Source organism: Bos taurus, chromosome 22 (genome assembly GCF_002263795.3).
Source record: "Bos taurus isolate L1 Dominette 01449 registration number 42190680 breed Hereford chromosome 22, ARS-UCD2.0, whole genome shotgun sequence".
Classification (NCBI taxonomy): domain Eukaryota; kingdom Metazoa; phylum Chordata; class Mammalia; order Artiodactyla; family Bovidae; genus Bos; species Bos taurus.
The window spans coordinates 12,231,718-12,251,027 of NC_037349.1; the positions used below are offsets into that span (position 1 = coordinate 12,231,718).

At 42.2% G+C, this 19,310-nt stretch overlaps 1 protein-coding gene across 1 annotated transcript in view; it reads right to left on the reverse strand.

The window, feature by feature from the left end:
- Positions 1 to 4,169: 4,169 nt before the first annotated feature.
- SCN11A (sodium voltage-gated channel alpha subunit 11) overlaps positions 4,170 to 19,310 on the reverse strand; it is an 89,583-nt gene continuing 74,442 nt past the window's right edge. The window contains exons 26-27 of the mRNA XM_015459490.3: positions 12,171 to 12,441; positions 4,170 to 5,683 (exon numbers count right to left, since the gene is read on the reverse strand). Coding sequence (XP_015314976.1) covers positions 4,653 to 5,683; positions 12,171 to 12,441 — 1,302 coding nt within the window. The 3' untranslated portion in view covers positions 4,170 to 4,652. The remainder of the gene's footprint in view (positions 5,684 to 12,170; positions 12,442 to 19,310) is intronic.

The window sequence follows — 19,310 nt, forward strand, 5'->3', positions numbered from 1 at the left end:
TCAGGTTGTCAAAGTACTGGAGCTTCAGCATCAGTCCTTCCAAAGAATACTCAGGGTTGATTTCCTTTAGGACTGACTGGTTCCATCTCCTTGCTGTCCAAGGGACTCTCAAGAGTCTTCTCCAGTTCAAAAGCATCAATTCTTTGGTGCTCAGTCTTTTTTTATGGTCCAACTCTCACATCTGTACATGACTACTGGAAAAACCAAAGCTTTGACTAAATGGACATAAGCACAGACATAACCAGGAAAATTCTGCACTCTCCCTTCACTTTCAACCACATCATCTCTGTGTGGTACGGTAATGATAGCTTAAGCACTGGAGCCAGATTGCTACTGCTGCTGCTAAGTTATTTCGGTCGTGTCCGACTCTGTGCGACTCCATAGACGGCAGCCCACCAGGTTCCCCCATCCCTGGGATTCTCCAGGCAAGAACACTGGAGTAGCCTGGGCTTAAATTCTGTCAGGGCCACTTATTGGCTATGTGGCCTTGAACAAGCCTGTTATTTCCCCCACGTGCCTCAGTTTTCTCATCAGAATAATGAAGATCAAAAATAGTTTCTCTTTAATAGAGCTGTTGTGAAGATTAAACAAGGTAATACTGGGAAAGTGGCTACTGAGTCCAGAATAAATGTTCAGTAAATGTCAGCATTTGTTTTCTCACTGCCTCTTTGATGACTCCTGGGCAGGGAAGGACAGGATTGCCCACTGAATGAACCTGGAGGTTCTATCTGAGTTGCCAGGCAACAACCTTCAGGGACCAGTGGCTCCCTCTCCTTGAGCAGGAGGAGCAGTATAGGCTTTCAGCTTCCCTAAGGGCATTAGGTGCCAGAAGCTGACATTCCAAAACAGCTCCCCGGAAGAGCTGACTCCTGAGTCTGGATTATTTATAAGGCAAGCTCTCACACTTGTTCCATGAAAGGGTAGGGATCCCTTCCTGGAACACCATGGCTCTGTGCCGTGGCTTCCTGCACACTTCCTGGTGGGAGGGATGTAAAGGTAGGACCAGGTAGCTCATTTTGTCATCTGTAACTTTCTTGTGAAGCCTGCTCTGTGCCCACGCTGTGTGTCGTGGTGTGACCTTCACCTACCTCCCCACACCCTTCTTTAAACCATCTCACTCCTCACCTTCATTCTCTGAAAGCATGACCCCCAGGGCGAGGCCTCTGCCTCCTTCTAGAGCTGGATATGCTCACTCCTCCATGATTTCATCTGCTCCCAGGTTTTCAAATATCACCCTTGTTCTGAGGGCTCTTGTCCAGGCCATGTCCTCAAGTTCCAGGCCTGGCTGAACACTGTCACTTGGACCTGGCATCCTTAAAATCTTCAAAATGTTTAAAACTGAACTGGCTTTTAGATTTCTTCTTCCTTCATGACAACAAACAAAAATAAATGAAAAAATGCCTTGTCCCTCCTGGGCATTAATTTGGTAACTTGTGCTGCCACATTATCTTGTCACCCTGGCCCCAAGTCTTAAGGTTCCTCTCTAGATGCTTCGCCCCATGGACAGGCACTCAGTGCAAGAATCTGGATCTCACTGCACGCCCCACCCCTCCATCCTCACTCAGTGCTTCTTCCACACCCGAAACAGCATTCTGGTGTCTTTGTCCTCCATTCCACCTGAACACTCAGTCAAGCTAATTTTCTCCCCCTGCTCAAACACCATCAGTTCTTCCTTATTTCTGAAATGTTAGAATTTCTTCACTGTGGCATTGGAGGCTCTCCACAAAACTGTCCATTTCTAGATTTAGTTGCTGCTGCTCTACTATCTATACTCTGAGCCCAGTCACTGGGGGAGTTCACACTCCCTTCCACTTCTGACACTCCTTACCCTCCAGGATGCTGCCTCTATTGTCTCCTCCCCTTTAAAACACCCTCCTGAACCACCTCTACCCATCACAGTCCCACACATTACCCAGCTCATCTCAGATGCTCCCTTCTATCTTACGAAGCCTTCCTGTGAGCCTGTCTCCACTCAGCTTTGAGAAGAGAGCTGTGTCCATGCTCTTGTTATTTTGCATTCTATTTCTCATCACACAAACACCTATCTAATGCCCCTCCCAATAAGCACATATGCCCTTGAGGTGAAGACCTATTGGTTAGAAGCAGTCTGCACAGGGCAGTGTTGCACTGGCCCTCCAGAACTTGTCTGTTGACTGAACTGAGCAGGGACTGATTTGCCTGGGGAAAAGAAGTCTCAGAAGACAGGGGGCTGCCTGCATGTGTCTGCAGGACTGTCTACCATGGATAGTCCCAGAAGACCAACATCCAGACCAACATCTCTGCCTCTTGTGGGTATCCTGGATCCTTGCACAGTGACAGCCATCTCTGTGAGTTTTCTAGCATCCATCCAGGGTTAGTTCACCACTTCCTTCACCCCTCTTTAACCTTCTGGCTCTTTGAGCGGGAGGCTCATACAGAGACATGCTGTGCTACTTTTAGAAAAGAACGTGTCGGGCATTTGCTGCCATCTAGTGAGGAGGTGAGGCTCAGCCTCTTGCAGAAGCAGAGGGATCCTGTGCTGTCCCCGGGAGCTGGCTCCAGGAATCCAGCACTAGTGACATGGGACCATGTGGGGATGGACAGCTGTGTGTGCCAAGGGCGCAAGGCATTGCACAGAACAGATAATACTCAAGCCCCTAAATTATAATCTGGAATAGGGAAGACCATATCCTTCCAGACCCTCCCTTACCTCCAGCCAGGTAGTATCCCTATTAGAATCATGACCAACCATCTTTTTCCAGAAAACTTGGTAGGAATCTGTAAACACTGAGAGTTCATAATCGGAGGCCCCTTTTAAGGAAGCTGTAGGTAATCCCCAGGGCCTCAAGAAGGACTGGTTGTGGTTTTAGAACTGGTGATTTCCACACAGCACTTGCAGTCCTGCCTGGGAGTCCCTCTGGCCCTGTCTCAAAAGTGCCCTAGCTCTGGGAACAAACACTCCTCTGCCCCAGTATGGCACAGATGCCTGGGCTCCACCTGGTGAGTGACTGCACACACCCTGGCTTATTGTAAGGAACAGATGAGATTATGCATGGCAAATGCTTAGTCAGTGTCTGACCTACAGCAAATGCTAAGTTTATTAGATATTGATAATGATTAGATAATGATGTTGCTACTTTTACCAGTGCTCCAGAGCACAAGGCTGCCTACAAAACTCAAAAAATTTAGGCCCTGGACATGAATACATTGAGTCATGGTTAGATCTTGTGTACATTAAAAATAAGTTCCCTCTTAATACGCCACGCATCCAGCATTGGCCTTACCTCCACTGGACAGTGAGAGGCAGGGCAGAGGCTCAGGGCTCAGACTCCAGGCTGCTGACAGACACATCACCTCCTCTGGCCTGTCAGAGATACAGGATTCCAGGGCTATTTCTGCAGGATTTCCGTCTGAGTCTAGATTATTACACTGTAGTTCTTTGCCCCCAGTCCAGCTAATGTCTTGCTTGGCCTCTGGGCATCTCCAGTTTTTAGGGAGGTCCTGGGCTACTCCTGGGGCCAGGCCCTTCTGATCGACTTGGTTGTTCTCTGGGCTGTGTTTCATGCATATATTCAGCCAGAACTGAATGTAGGGCTCATCAAATGACTGAGGTCTCTGGCTAACCATTATGTCTTATGGCTCCCCTGCCCTGGGGTCCAGCTGTGGTGCTAAGTGGGGTGCACTCTCCATCCGAGGTGCCCACTGCAGATATTTCACTGGAAGTGAGACTGTCTTACCGGTTCCAGTCAATGGTGTGCTCAGCCAGCTCCAGGCAGCTCACGAGAACTGACTGTGGACATCTTTCCCAACTCTACATTCAGAAACATCATGTTGGTAGCTTGAAATTGGTCATGAAGGGAATATTCACCACAGAAATCAGTAAACACTACAAATCATGGCTTGTTTCTTTTTTCCTGAAGAGCAATTATTATGCACTTATCAGCACACCACTGGCTATTGCCTTTAATTCCAACTTAGGTACCACATTTAAACCACTACTCACACAAGCACTAAACTAAAGAATTTTTAGTGTATTATCCGAATGAAATGCAAACTGAAAGCTTTATTTATTTCTTTTTTCCCCACATATATATAACAGATATTGCAGCTAGTGAAAGATAGGGTAGTAACTGACACAAATTATGATCGTGCTTTTAGGTTTGAAATAAACTCAAAATATTCAACATTGGTTAAAAAAATCTGCAATGAGTATTTATTGGCAGGTTTTGAATTCTCACTTAGCATGCAAAAGAGCTACATGTGATAAGCCACATACTTTTACTGGGGAAAACATCTGACAAAGGCATTGGACACAGTACTCAGTAACACATGGGAAACATGATTTAAAACTTTAATGTGTTTTTTGTTTCTTATTCTTTTGACATAATTTGAACTGTGCTTCAATCCTCACATTAGTATGTCTTCTATAGATCTTTCTAGTGTCTTTTTCTTTGTTAAAACTGTACTGGTAGTAATAGTCAGGCACCCTTATCTCTATAAGAATCCTTTGATGTGAACTCTAAAATATTTTCTTTTAGCCAGGAAAAAAAAAAAAAAATGGAATGGCGAGTTCGAAGAGTTCACTTGTTTGTACACAGAGCTGTGGATGGCTTGGAGCTCAGAGGCCAGAGTCAAGGCTTGGAGGCTGTGAGGTATGGGTGGAGGTGTGGGGCTCAGTCATAATGGACCTTGCCCTCGGCCACCCCAGAGCTGGGTAAGTCTCCATTGGAGAGTGTCTGGAGGGTTGAATGAGGCCTGTCTTTCAAGGTACACCTGGTCTTCAGCATGTACTTTCGAAAGGCCTTTTGAATAACAGCAGCAGCACATCTTTCCTCTTCATTCCTTTTGGTGGTGGTGACTATGGGTTCATATAACTTCTTGAAAGGGTTGGCCTCCATGAACTTCTCTTCTATTGCTGCTTTCATGCTATCCAGGCCACTGGACTCACCAAGTACCCTCGTGGTGAAAGCGAAGAGAATATCCAAGCAATGGAGACGCTCTCCACTCACCATTGGCAAGTCCATGACTAAAAATTGGTATTTATTTGGCTTTGCCACACGCAGAGGCTCAGGAAGGGCATCAGCAAAGTCAGAAAGGGCAGAATATTTGATAAATTGTGTTGCTTCTGGGTCAAACTTTTCCCAGACTTCGTAGAACATTTCAAAGTCATCTTCACCCAAAGGGTCCTCACTTTCTTCAGTGGCTACATTGAAGTTTTCTAAAATCACAGCAATATACATGTTGACCACAATGAGAGAGGAGATGATGATATAAGTGACGAAGTAGATTATGGCTATGGTAGAGAGGTGGCAGCTCTCTGTCTTGGGGTCACAGGACTTGTTTGATTTCAACATGGGGCTGAGGAGGGCATCCCAGCCTGCTGTCGTGGTTATCTGGAAGAGGCAGAGCATGCTGCTTGTAAAAGTTTGGAAGTTGAAGATGTCATCGATTCCAGACTCTTCCTTCACTTTTCGAAAAGAGTTCATACCAAAAATGGCATAAATAAACATAACCAGAAAGAGGAGAAGACCAATATTAAATAGAGAGGGCAGGGACATCATCAGAGCAAAAAGCAGAGTTCTGATTCTTCGTGCTGCTCGAACAAGTCTCAGGATTCGGCCAATCCGAACCAAGCGAACCATTCTGAACAGTGTTGGAGGGAAAGGAATCTGGGCCTGGGTTTTCAAGGCAGAAACCACGGAACCTGAAGACAAGGAGGAGGGTCAATGAATTTCCAGCAGACAGATTGATTTTAGACATAGCCTGTCTCTCCTGCTTTCAATCTGAGTGAGACCAACTTTTTACCATTACTTTTCAGCTTATGTACAAAATTAAGAATTTTTTTTACCCACATCAGGGAAAAAATATATATGTGCCTTAAACTGGAGAGCAATTTTCAAGGTTCATACAATTTAGATAGGAATTTAGATGGGACAGGACATCTAAGAAGACCCTTCAAAGAAAATAAATAAAATGTAGTTTATTACTATTTTGTAAGTTACCTAATGGACTTGAAATACATTATCATCTATGTTGGGCATTTAAAATCACGCATGGGGTAGCAAATATAACAGTTTTCCATATTTATTATATACATAGAATGGAAAACATATAAACTATTGAAGGAGTCATTTAGATTAGAATGCGAAGAGAAATTTCTTCTACTGAAGGCTGGCTTGAGTGTGAGCTATCAGTGGAAGTTGTACACCCCTAACCCCAAGGTTTCTTAAACAAACAGGTTCTTACTTTAGAGGAATTTGAACACAGCCTGCTATAGGCAAGGACAGAGCTAGAGAAAGAAGGTAGTGTTGTGATGCTTGTCAATACACTCATTCCAAGGACTTCTGGAAGTCCAAACTCAAAAAGCTATGGGAATAAATCAGAGACAGTTTCTCTGTTATTGTAAATATCCCAGAAGTGGCATCTCAAGCAGAAGTTTCTGCAGTCTGCTGAATATTTGGCCTAAAACATCCTGTTTTCTCATTGCTTGCTCTGCAAGCAAGTGATATAAGAATTTAAAACAACACACATTTTGATCCAGATATTACAGAATGGCTTGAACATGCTTGCCTCATATACACAGGGCCTTGTTCTTCCTCTGAGGATCCTCTAAGGTCATTAGAGATGTGGACAGCCACTTTTTTTGAGATGTGGAATTTTTACCATTTCAGCAACAACTGGAGGAAGTCCCTCCTTTAAGGTCCACTTCCTCTGTGCATATTTCTTTGAGTAATCAAGCTCACAGTAATTTGTCTTTCCTGTGAGCTCAGTTCTTTCATGTAGCAAGTGATTTGGGGTTCAATTAATTTCTCTTTTTCTGATTCCTTAATGCGGTAGGTCTTAATTTTGTTGTTGTTCAGTCACTCAGTTGTGTCCAATACTTTGTGACTCCTGCAGCATGCCTGTCCTTCACTATCTCCCAGAGTTTGCTCAAACTCATGTCCATTAAGTTGGTGATGTCATCCAACCATCTCATCCTATGTCACCCGCTTCTCCTCCTGCCTTCAATCTTTCCCAGCATTAGGGTCTTTTCCAATGAGTCAGCTATTTGAATCAGGTGGCCAAAGTACTGGAGCTTCAGCTTCAGCATCAGTCCTTCCAATGAAAGTTCAGGGTTGATTTCATTTAGAATTGACTGGTTTGATCTCCTGGCTGTCCAAGAGACTCTCTAGAGTCTTCTCCAGCACCATAGTTCAAAAGCATCAATTCTTCAGCACTCGGCCCTCTTTATGGTCCAACCCTCAAATGCATACATGACTACTGGAAAAACCATAGTTTTGACTATAAGGACCTTTGTCAGCAAAGTGATGTCTCTGCTTTTTAATACGCTGTGTAGTTTTGTCATAGCTTTTCTTCCAAGGAGGAAGCATCTTTTAATTTCATGGTAGCAGTCACTATCTGCAGTGATTTGTGAGCCCAAGAAAATAAAGTCTGTCGTTGTCTTCATTTTCCCCCCATCTATTTGGCATGAAGTTATGGGACTAGATGCCATGATCTTCATTTTCTGAATGTTGAATTCTTAAGTCAACTTTTTCTCTCTCTTCTCTCACCTTCAAGAGGCTCTTTAGTTTCTGTTCACTTTCTGCCATTAAGGTGGTATCATTTGCATATCTGAAGTTACAGATATTTCTCAAGGCAATTTTGATTCCAGCTGTGCTTCACAGCCCAGCATTTCACATGGTGTACTCTGCATATAAGTTAAATAAACAGGGTGACAATGTACAGCCTTGACGTATTCCTTTTGAAGCAGTCCATGTCCGGTTCTAACTGTTGCTTCTTGACCTGCATACAGGTTTCCCAGGAGGCAGGTGAGGTGGTCTGGTACTCCTATCTCTTGTAGAGTTATCTACAATTTGTTATGATCCTCAGAGTCAAAGGTTTTAGCGTAGTTAGTGAAGCAGAAGTAGATATTTTTCCAGAATTCACCTGCTTTTTCTATGATTCAACAGATGTTGGCAATTTGATCTCTGATTCCTCTGACTTCTAAACCCAGTTTTACACCTAGAAGTTCTCAGTTCATGTACTGCTGGAGCCTAGCTTGAAGGATTTTAAGTATAACCTTGCTAACATGTAAAATGAGTGTAATTGTATGGTAGTTTGAATGTTCTTTGACATTGCCCTTCTTTGGGATTGGAATGAAAACTGACCTTTTCCAGTCCTGGGGCCACAGTTGAGTTTTCCAAATTTGCTGACACATTGAGTACAGCACTTTCATAGCATCATCTTTTAGGATTTGAAATAGCTCAGACAGAATTCCATCACCCCCATTAGCTTTGTTTGTAGTAATCAAACTTGCCATCTCCTGTTTGTAGTAATGCTTCCTAAGGCCTATTTGACTTCGGACTCCAGGATGTCTGGCGCTAGATGATGATCACACCATCATGGCTATCTGTGCCACGAAGCTCTTTTTTGTATAGTTCTTCTGTGTATTCTTGCCACCTCTTCTTAATCTCTTCTGCTTCTGTTAGGTCCATACCATTTCTTTCCTTTATTGTGCCCATCTTTGCATGAAATGTTCCCTTGGTATCTCTAATTTTCTTAAAGAGATCTCTAGTCTTTCCCATTCTGTTGTTTTCCTCTATTTTTTTGCATTGATCACTTAGGAAGGCTGTCTTATCTCTCATTGCTATTCTTTGGAACTCTGAATTCAGATGGATATACCTTTCCATTTCTCCTTTGTCTTTCGCTTCTCTTCTCAACTATTTGTAAGGCTTCCTCAGACAACCATTTTGCCTTGTTGTATTTCTTTTTCTTGGGGATGGTTTTGATCACTGCCTCCTGTACAACATTACAAATCTCTGTCCATAGTTCTTCAGGCACTCCGTCTGTCAGATCTAATCCCTTGAATCTATTTGTCACTTTCACTGTTTAATCATAAGGGATTTGATTTAGGTCATACCTGAATGGTCTAGTAGTTTTCCCTACTTACTTCAATTTAAGTCTGAATTTTACAATAAGGAGCTTATGATCTGAGCCACAGTTAGCTCCCAGTCTTGTTTTTGCTGATGATATAGAGCTTCTCCATCTTCAGCTTACAAAGAATATAATCAACCTAATTTCAGTATTGACCATCTGGTGATGTCCATGTGTACAGTCGTCTCTTGTGTTGTTGGAAAAGGGTGTTTGCTATCACCAGAGCATTCTCTTGGAAAAACTCTGTTAGTCTTTTCCCTGCTTCATTTTCTACTCTGAGGTCAAACTTACCTGTCACTCCAGGTATCTCTTGACTTCCTACTTTTGCATTCCAGTCCCCTGTGATGAAAAGGACATCTTTTTTGATGTTAGTTCTAGAAGGTCTTGTAGGTCTTCATAGAAACATTCAACTTTATACTCTTCAGCATAATGGTTAGGGCACAGACTTGGATTACTGTCATGTTGAACAGTTTGCCTTGGAAACGAACAGAGATTATTCTGTCATTTTTGAGAATGCACCCAAGTAGTGCATTTCAGACACTTCTGTTGACTTTGAGGGCTACCCCATTTTGTCTAAGGGATTCTTGCCCACAGTTGCAGATATAATGGTCATCTGAATTAAATTTGCCCACTCTGGTCCATTTTAGTTCATTGATTCCTAAAATGTCAATGTTGACTCTTGCCATCTCCTGTTTGACCACTTCCGATTTACCTTGATTCATGGACCTAATGTTCCAGGTTCCTATGCAACATTGGTCTTTACAGCACCAGACTTTACTTTCACCACCAGACACAACCACAACTGGGCATCATTTCCGCTCTGGCTAAGCCTCTTCATTCCTTCTGGAGCTATTTCTCCACTCCTCTCCAGTAGCATATTGGACACCTAGGGGTGGGGTGAGTGTTTAATCTTTCAGTGTCATATCTTTCTGCCTTTTCATACCGTTCGTGGGGTTCTCAAGGCAAGAATGCTGAAGTGATTTGCCATTCCCTTCTCCAGTGGACCACGTTTTGTTAGAACTCACCATGACTCATTCGTCTTGGGTGGCCCTACACAGCATGGCTCATAGTTTCATTGAGTTATACAAGGCTGTGATCCATGTGATCATTTTGGTTAGTTTTCTGTGATTGTGGTTTTCATTCTGTCTGCCCTCTGAGGGATGAGGGTAAGAGTTTGTGCAAGCTTCCTGATAGGAGGGACTGGCTTCAGGGAAAACTGGGCCTTGCTTGGGAGGGCTGTACCTTGCTCAGTTAATCTTTAATCCAATTTTCTGCTGATGGGAGGGGCTGTGCCTGTAGTTTGACCTGAGGCAGCCCTGTCCTAGAGTCTTCAGTCTCCATGGTAGGCTATAGGCTGTATGGTAGGGGTAATGGCGACCTCCTTCAGTTACTGTGAGCTCTACGATGCCTGGCACTGCCTGGAAAAAGTTCAGCAAATAGTGGAATGAAGGAGCTGCTCTCTGAATGTTGGAGGAAGAGCTCTTTAAGTGCTCAGATGGTTGCCCCAGACTCATTTTCTAACTTTATTGCTGCTGTCAATTTCACCAGGACTTGTGCTTGAAACTGACTAATAAAGATTAACAGTCTACTTAACCTTGGAAGGAAAGCTATGACCAACCTAGATAGCATATTATAAAGCAGAGACATTACTTTGCCAACAAAGGTCTGTCTAGTCAAGGCTATGGTTTTTCCAGTAGTCATGTATGGATGTGAGAGTTGGACTGTGAAGAAAACTGAGCGCTGAAGAATTGATGTTTTTGAACTGTGGTGTTGGAGAAGACTCTTGAGAGTCCCTTGGACTGCAAGGAGATCCAACCAGTCCATTCTAAAGGAGATCAGCCCTGGGTGTTCTTTGGAAGAATGATGCTGAAGCTGAAACTCTAGTACTTTGACCACCTCATGCGAAGAGTTGACTCATTGGAAAAGACTCTGATGCTGAGAGAGATTGGGGGCAGGAGGAAAAGGGGATGACAGAGGATGAGATGGCTGGATGGCATCACCAACTCGATGGATGTGAGTTTGAGTGAACTCCGGAAGTTGGTGATGGACAGGGAGGCCTGGTGTGCTGCAGTTCATGGGGTTGCAAAGAGTTGGACACAACTGAGCTACTGAACTGAACTGAACTAACCATAAGCATGTTGAAAGATTTATTACTGAACTTTATCTACATAAGTTTCCATGGCTAAAAAGTAGAACAGACTATGAACTGTACCATTTTCTTGGTCCCTGAAACATCTGGATTGCTGCTATCATGTTAAGAACCAAAATATTTTGATCCAGCATATCTGTTTATTGCATCCTTTCTGAGATAAAACAGAAGCTTCCACTTGTGAAATCCGTTTTCACTGCCTTCATGCTCTTTGAACGATGAGAAAAACCCATAGGCAGTTTTACGCAATTATAGTTAAATTATCAGTTTAATTAAAGCAGACTTCAAAAACCCAGAGTAAAATCTCATAGCTTAGTCATGAAGAATTTACCTTCGAAGTTAATGTATGTGCATGTGTGTGTACATGTTTCATGAAAAGGTGTATGGCAATAACCCTCTTTTTCTCCCTAGTCTTCTTCTATAAACCTTAAGGTTAATTTCTGTGCACAGTTAAGAAAAATATAGCAATTATAGAGTGAAGCTAGTTGGTGAGTGAAACCCAAGCAGTTGACACACTATGTCGTTTCCACTATAATTTAAGTTAACATGAGATACAGAAAGAAGAAAAGCACTGTTTGTCCTTATGACACACTCTTGCAAGCCCCATCCAGGTTGAGCCACGGAGGCCCACTATAAGGAGGAGGTACAGGAAGGCCCAGCAATGTCACTGGGGCCTAGTAATTGTGATCTGACATCCAGAAGGATTTTGAACTAGGGAAAAACATGGAAACTAAATGCCAAATCCTTAAAACAAGAAATGCTCTTTAGGCCTTATAGTTGTAGAAGAAAATGGAACTTTGACTCAATTCCCTGGATAAAGCAGGTAGCCCCACAAAAACTTCTAAGTCATCTTAATTTCATCTATCCCCATTGAATAAATGATCCACATAATTACTTAACTCTGTTTCAATTGTGTAGATAATCAAGGGAGTGGAAATACTCTGTATTTTCTAGCAACTCCCCAAAGAGAATGGCATTTATTCATCTATTTTTTTTTTTTTTTTCAAAAACCACATTAAATTTAATTTTATGCTCTGTGGCTACTCTGGAGAAAATTCCAAATGATAAGACTTACAAGTTTACTTCTTGCTCTCAGACTAAAGCCCCTCTGGTTGCCAGTTTTACTTACTAACAATAGAAAGGAGCACGATCACACAATCAAATAAATTCCAGCCATTGGCGAAGTAGTATTGCCTCAAAGCAAAGATTTTGATGAAACACTCAATTGCAAAGATGACCACAAAGGCCATGTTGAGACTCTCAAGTAAATGTTTCATGGTCTCCGACTGCTTATGTGTTTCAGCCATCATGCTAAGCATGTTGAGGAGAATGAGGATGATGATAATGATGTCAAAGACCTGGTGTGTGACGAGGTCAAACACAAAGCCTTGGCATTTGTTCTGAGGAAAAAGAAAAAGGAATCATAAATCACTTGGAGTTGTAGGAATGAAATCACATACATTAAAAGGCATATACAATAGCATTTGTCCTCTCTTACAATTAGTTTCTTGGAAAATGTACACTTTTAAAGGGCAAGAAATTCTTCTAATAGATATTTTTCATTTAACTTCATTAAATTTAATTAGAAACTGGTTTTAAAGTGCAGGCATATAGCTTTAATTTCATTTTGAAACTAAATAAATACGTACATTTTTAGTAACAATATAACTTTGATGTGGTGGGTGATTTGTTTTTGTTAAAATAAAACAGCTCATGTTGGGTTTAATCATAAAAAAATGAACTTTGGTCTGTATATTTCACCTACGTCTGTATTTTGACTTTAATAATATTAATGCAGAGGATACTTGCTCACATACTTTTGCTGGACAAGACAGAATTAACATCTCCAAGCCTCCATTTGTCAGTTTAGAATAATCAGACCTTATACTTAAGCAAAACTCTGTATTCAAGCAATTCTTGAAAGCCAATTTTCTAATTCTTGTTCACTTGACGATAAGGCTAGATAAATGGGATTCTGATCCAGTGATTACTAAAATTGGAAACAGAAAAACTGATTATTTCACATGAGTACTGGTGGTGAACTTGCATATTGTTTCGTACATGGATGACCTGCTCCCAGGTAAAGGTGTGCCGATTGCTCTATTACAGGTTCTAACTCAAGTTTGCATGCCTTGTCTACCATGTGCAGTGCAGTGACTCAACTATTCCACTATTTCCTTTAATCTAATCTCTATAAGGCACGACTCTGTTGTTTGCTTAAGTGGAAACTGTTCTTTAGCACAAACTCAGACACTGATATCGTATGGCATTCTCGACTATACATTGGTTGTTTATGTATAATATATATATATGTACCATATGTATATATTAGATTATTTCATATTATATATCATTTAATCAAAGTATGCACATAGTGTTCTTTTTAGAAAATGCACAGACCCCTAAGAATTCATCTTTATAGTCCCAGGCATCTGTTAGGGTAATCTGGGCAAAAGATGATGTTTTGTGGTGGTAACAGTAGAGAAAGACATGAGTTTTTAGGTTTAAGAACTAATATGGAATAAGAAGCAGGAGTCCAAGAGCGTCCTAATGGAGTAGGTTATGGGAAAGTTAAGGCTGAGGTTATAATTTCTGCTTGGTGGTGCATTCAATCAACTGGAGAACAGCAGATGAGGAGTTTGGCGGGTGGAGATGATGGATGTGTCCTGGGCACACTGGAATTTGAGGTGCCCAGTGGGACATCCAAGGGACATGGGCAGGTAGAGGTACAGGTCTGGAGCGCAGGCAGAGAGCTGGAAAGCAAATGTGGAGTCCTATGGCATCAGTACTGATCTGAACTAACATCAAGGGAGTGAACGCCGTCACTCTGGGAGAGCAAGGGCAATGAGAAGAAAAGGGGTTGGAACAGCAGTAGAAGGATATTACATGTAAGCTGGTGTCTTTCAAACTTTGCTCCAGGAGCTCTAAACCTTTTATCAAGGAGTCTGGAGAAGAAACTTGAAAGTCAAATGCATTTCCTATGTGAGAATGCATGGTGGAAGTCAGAAAGGACCTGGAGAAAAGATACTTTTAAGGATGCTCTCCAAGAAAGCAGAATAAGGGCTGAGAATAAATGTAAGGGCATGGTAAGCACTGGCCTTACAGTTCAACTCTAATATTGAGAAAATAGAGAAAATTAAAAATATAAGCTACCAAATGTGGTAGAGGATCAAAAAAAGTCTATGTTATTTTAAGATACATTCTATGTATTTTAATGTATTCTACATACATTCTATGTCATTTTACAGTGACTTCTATACCTCAGGATAATTTTTAAAGCCTGTAATGAAGCTATCTTGTGAGAATGCTTTAGGTAGAAATGATTCCAGATCCCTCGGTCCTTCTGCTGGAAAGAATATCCATCACTTCTCAGGTTAAAACAGCTGTACTTCCCTCTCTATGCAGTTGCTACTCCAAAGGTCAAAAGATATTATGTAGATTTTAGAAATTAAAAAAAAAAAAACTATGGGGAGTTAAGGGCTAGCGTGTCTAGACTATAATATGCCCAGGTGTGTCTGACTCTTCATGATCCTGTGGACTGGGGCCTACCAGGCTCCTCTGCCCATAGGATTTCACAGGCAAGAATACTGGAGTGGAGTACCATTTCCTTCTCCAGGGTATCTTCTTGACCCAGGGACTGGACTCATGTCTCTTGCGTCTCCTTCATTGGCAGGCGAAGTTTTTACCATTTGTACCATTGTGGAAGCCCAGTTAAGGGCTAACAGCTGATTCAAAGTCTAAGCTCAAATTCAGACACCAGGGGATACGGTTTTGGGTTTACCTCATGCAGCACTGCTCTCTGGAATATAGAGTTTAAGATAAATGCTTGGAATTAACTGAGTTGCATTTGGTTGTTGGAATCACCCATTGTGAAGCCATGATTGGAGAGCCATGCAGGAATGTCTCTGGGGTCACACCTACTCCCTGATGTGACATGCAACAAACAAGCTATAACAGATAGTTAGGAATGGAGGCGGCAGCAGCCTTGTGGGAAAGCAGTCCATGTCCACTTCAAGTCCATCTCTTGCCTTCAAACATGTCCAGTGCAGTAGGTGTGTTGTGTGCTCAGTCACGTCCAACTCTTTGCAACCCCATGGACTATAGCCTGCCAGGCTCCTCTGTCCATGGGATTTTCCCAGCCAGGCAAGAATACTGCAACGGGTTGTCATTTCCTCCTCCAGGGGATCTTTCCAATCCAGGAATAGAAACTGTGTCTCCTGTGTCTCTGCCTGCATTGGCAGGTGGATCCTTTTACCACTGAGCCACCTGGGAAGCCCAGGGCAGTGGAGAGGCCTAGAAGCTGCATTATGTGTCACTGCAACTTCTGTTCAGCTGTATGCTGCACTGCCGGCTTCACATCCTTCACGAAACAAACTAGTAAATGTCTTTTAGTTAACTCCAAATCTGGGACCAACTGGTACTGAATCATATCATGCACATATAAATAAAACTTCTCTTTGCCTTTCTTGTTGGCTCAAGTTTAAATAAGAACTTCAAAGTGCTTGCTGTTGTTTAGTCACTAACTCATGTCTGACTCTTTGTGACCCCATGAACTATAGCATGCAAGGCTCTTTCTGTCCTTCACTGTCTCCTGGAGTTTGTGTAAATTCAGGCCCATTGACTCATTGATGCCATCCAACCATCTTGCTGTCTGCCATCCCTTTATCCTTTTGCTTTCAATATTTCCCAGGATCAGGGTCATTTCCAATGAGTCAGCTCTTTGCATCAGGTGGTCAAAGTATTGGAGTTTCAATTTCATCATCAGTCCTTCCAATGAGTATTCAGGGTTGATTTTCCTTAGGATTGACTGGTTTGATCTCCTTGCAGTCATAGGGACTCTCAAGAGTCTTCTCTAGCAACACACTGAAAACACCAATTCTTCAGCACTCAGTCTTCTTTATGGTCCAACTCTCACATCCGTGTATGACTACTGGAAAAACCATAGCTTTGACTATAGAGACCTTGTTGGCAAAGTGATGTCTCTGCTTTTTAATACCCTGTCTAGGTTTGTCATAGCTTTCCTTCCAAGGAGCAAATGTCTTTTAATTTCATGGCTGCAGTCTCTGTCCATGGTGATTTGAGAGTCCAAGAAAATAAAATCTGTCACTGCTTCCACTTATTCCCCTTCTATTTTCCAAGAAATGATGTGACTGGATGTCATGATTTTTTCAATGTTGAGTTTCAAGTCAGCTTTTTCACTCTCCTCTTGCACTCTCATCACGAGGCTCTTTAGTTCCTCTTCACTTTCTACCATTGGAGTGGTATCATCTGCATGTCTGAGGTTGTTCATATTTCTCCCAGCAATCCTGATTCCAGTTTGTGATTCATCCAGCCTGACATTTTGCATGATGTACTCTGTGCTGTGGGCTTCCCTGATAGCTTAGTTGGTAAAGAATCTGCCGAGAATGCAGGATATCCTTGTTCAATTCCTGGGACGGGAAGATCTGCTGGAGAAGGGATAGGCTACCGCCTCCAGTATTCCAGGACTTCCCTTGTGGCTCAGCTGGTGAGGAATCCACCTGTAATGCAGGAGACCAGGGTTCGATCCCTGGGTTGGGAAGATCTCCTGGAGAAGGGAAAGGCTACCCACTCCAGTATTCTGGCCTGGAGAATTCCATGGACTGTATAGTCCATGGGGTCGCAAAGAGTTGGACACACCTGAGCAAATTTCACTTTCACTCTGTGCTGTGCTTAGTCGCTCAGTCATGTCCAACTCTGTGGGCCCATGGACTGTAGCCTCCACGTCAAAGTTAAATAAGCAGGGTGACCATATACAGGCTTGTAATACTTCTTTCCCCATTTGGAACCAGTCAGTCATTCCATGTCCAGTTCTAACTGTTGCTTCTTTCTTGACCTGGTTTCTCAGGAGACAGGTAAGGTGGTCTGGTAATCCCATCTCTGTCAAAGGCTTTAGCATAGTCAGTGAAGCAGAAGTAGATGTTTTTCTGGAATTCCCTTGCTTTCTCCTTGGTCTAGTGAATGTTGGCAATTTGATCCCTGGTTCCTCTGCCTTTTCTAAATCCAGCTTGAACATCTAGAAGTTCTTGGTTCACAAATTGCTGAAGTGTTGCTTGAAGGATTCTGAGCATAACCTTGCTAGCATGTGAAATAAGCACATCTGGAACATTCTTGGGGATTTCTGTTCTTTGGGATTGGAATGGAAACTGACTTTTCCAGTCCTGTGGCCATGGATGAGTTTTCCAAATTTGCTGGCATATTGAGTGCAACACTTCAACAGCATCATCTTTTAGGATTTGAAATAGCTCAGCTGAAATTCTATCACCTCCACTAGCTTTGTTTGTAGTAATTCTTTCTAAGGCCCACATGACCTCACATTCTAGGAAGTCTAGCTCTAGGTGAGTGACCACACCATCATGGTTATCTGGGTCATTAAGACCTTTTTTGTATAGTTCTTCTATATATTCTTGCCACTTTTTCTTAATCTCTTCTGCTTCTGTTAGGTCTTTACTGTTTCTGTCCTTGTGAAGTCACTTCAAAGTGAAATTAGTACTAGAAAATGAGTATGGTACTTGAAAGCTAGATTTGACTTAGGTAAATTGAAATTCCACATACTGTTGTCAGATGAAAACTCTATAAATATAATTTTATCATTAAACTTTTTGTAAAAATTTTTCATTGTATAAATTCTAAACAGTTGTCCTGACATTTATAGACATTTTTAGTGCAACACAAATGTTTAAACCTAGGGGGATGGATTTTGTGCCCTAAAACATACTTCTTTATTCAACAAATCACTGAAAACATACTTAATGCCAGGCTGTATTCTGATTGCTGGGAATAGCAGGAAATTAAACATACCTTTGATAATTTAGGGCTTCCCTCATAGCTCAATTGAGAAAGAATCCACCTGCAATGCAGGAGACCCCAGTTCGATTTCTAGGTCAGGAGGGCCCAGCTGGTGAAGGGATAGGCTACCCATTCCAGTATTCTTGGGCTTCCCTTGTGGCTCAGCTGGTAAAGAATCTGCCTGCAATGTGGGAGACCTGAGTTCGATCCCTGGGTTGGGAAAATCCCCTGGAGAAGGGAAAGGTTACCCACTCCAGTATTCTGGCCTGGAGAATTCCATGGGATCACAAAGAGTTGGACATGACTAAGCAACTTTCACTTTCACTTTGATAATTTGGGACCTCATGTTTGAATGAAAATCTCCAAGTCCTCTACATGCATCAGATATCAAGCCCCTCTTCCATACTGTTTTCTCAGACTTTTTGGTGCCCCTGACCCTCCTTGTCTTGAAAGCCTCCAAACTCACTTCTCAGAACTACCAACTGTGCCTGTTGTATGACTTTATAATCTAATGTTCTCAGATTCCAGCTCCTCAATGGACTGTAAGCACAGAGCAGTCCTTTAAGGAGCTCGTAAGGCAGGATTCAGCAAACTATGGCCCATAGGCCAAATCTGGTCCATCACCTATTTTAGTATAGCCCATGAGCTCAGGATAGGTTTTACTCAGAATGAGTATTGAGGGAAAAAACTCAAAAAGAATAAAATTTTGACACATGAAAATTACATGAAATCCAAATTTTGGTGTTTATAAATCAAGTCATACTGGAGCACAGCCAAGAACATTTGTTCTCTATCTATAATGATTGCTTTTGTGTTACAACATCAAAGTTGAGTAGTAACAGCAGAAACCACATGGCCTGTAAAGCTTAAAATATTTACTGTCTGGCCTTTTACATAAAAAGTGTGTCTGCTCCTAAGATGGAAAGTTTATCATAAATACTTGTGAAGTGGAAGTGAAGTATGCATGACCTCAATTTCACACCAGAGAAAGGTGGTAAAATACATTATAAATACATTTTAAATTGGCCAAGATTACATTCGAACAAGCTGCTAAATTCACATCACTGTAATGAGTATATACCGAGCAGCTCTTGTGCATGCATGCATGCTAAGTTGCTTCAGTAATGTCTGACTCTTTGCGACCTTATGGACTGTAGCCTGCCAGGCTCCTCTGGCCATGGGATTCTCCAGGCAGGAATACTGGAGTTAGTTGCCGTGCCCTCCTCCAGGGGATCTTCCCGACCCCAGGATCAAACCCGCATCTCTTACATTTTCTGCATTGCCAGGAGGGTTCTTTACCACTAATGCCACCTGGGAAGCCCAAGCAGCTCTCAGATGCTCACGAAAAAGTAAATTTAAGTTGTTGCCCAGGCATTTACTATTGAATCTGAATGTCTGATTTTCCTAAGAACTTGAGTCATACACCAGTGTACCTCGGTTCACATTGAATTCTTAGGTCAAG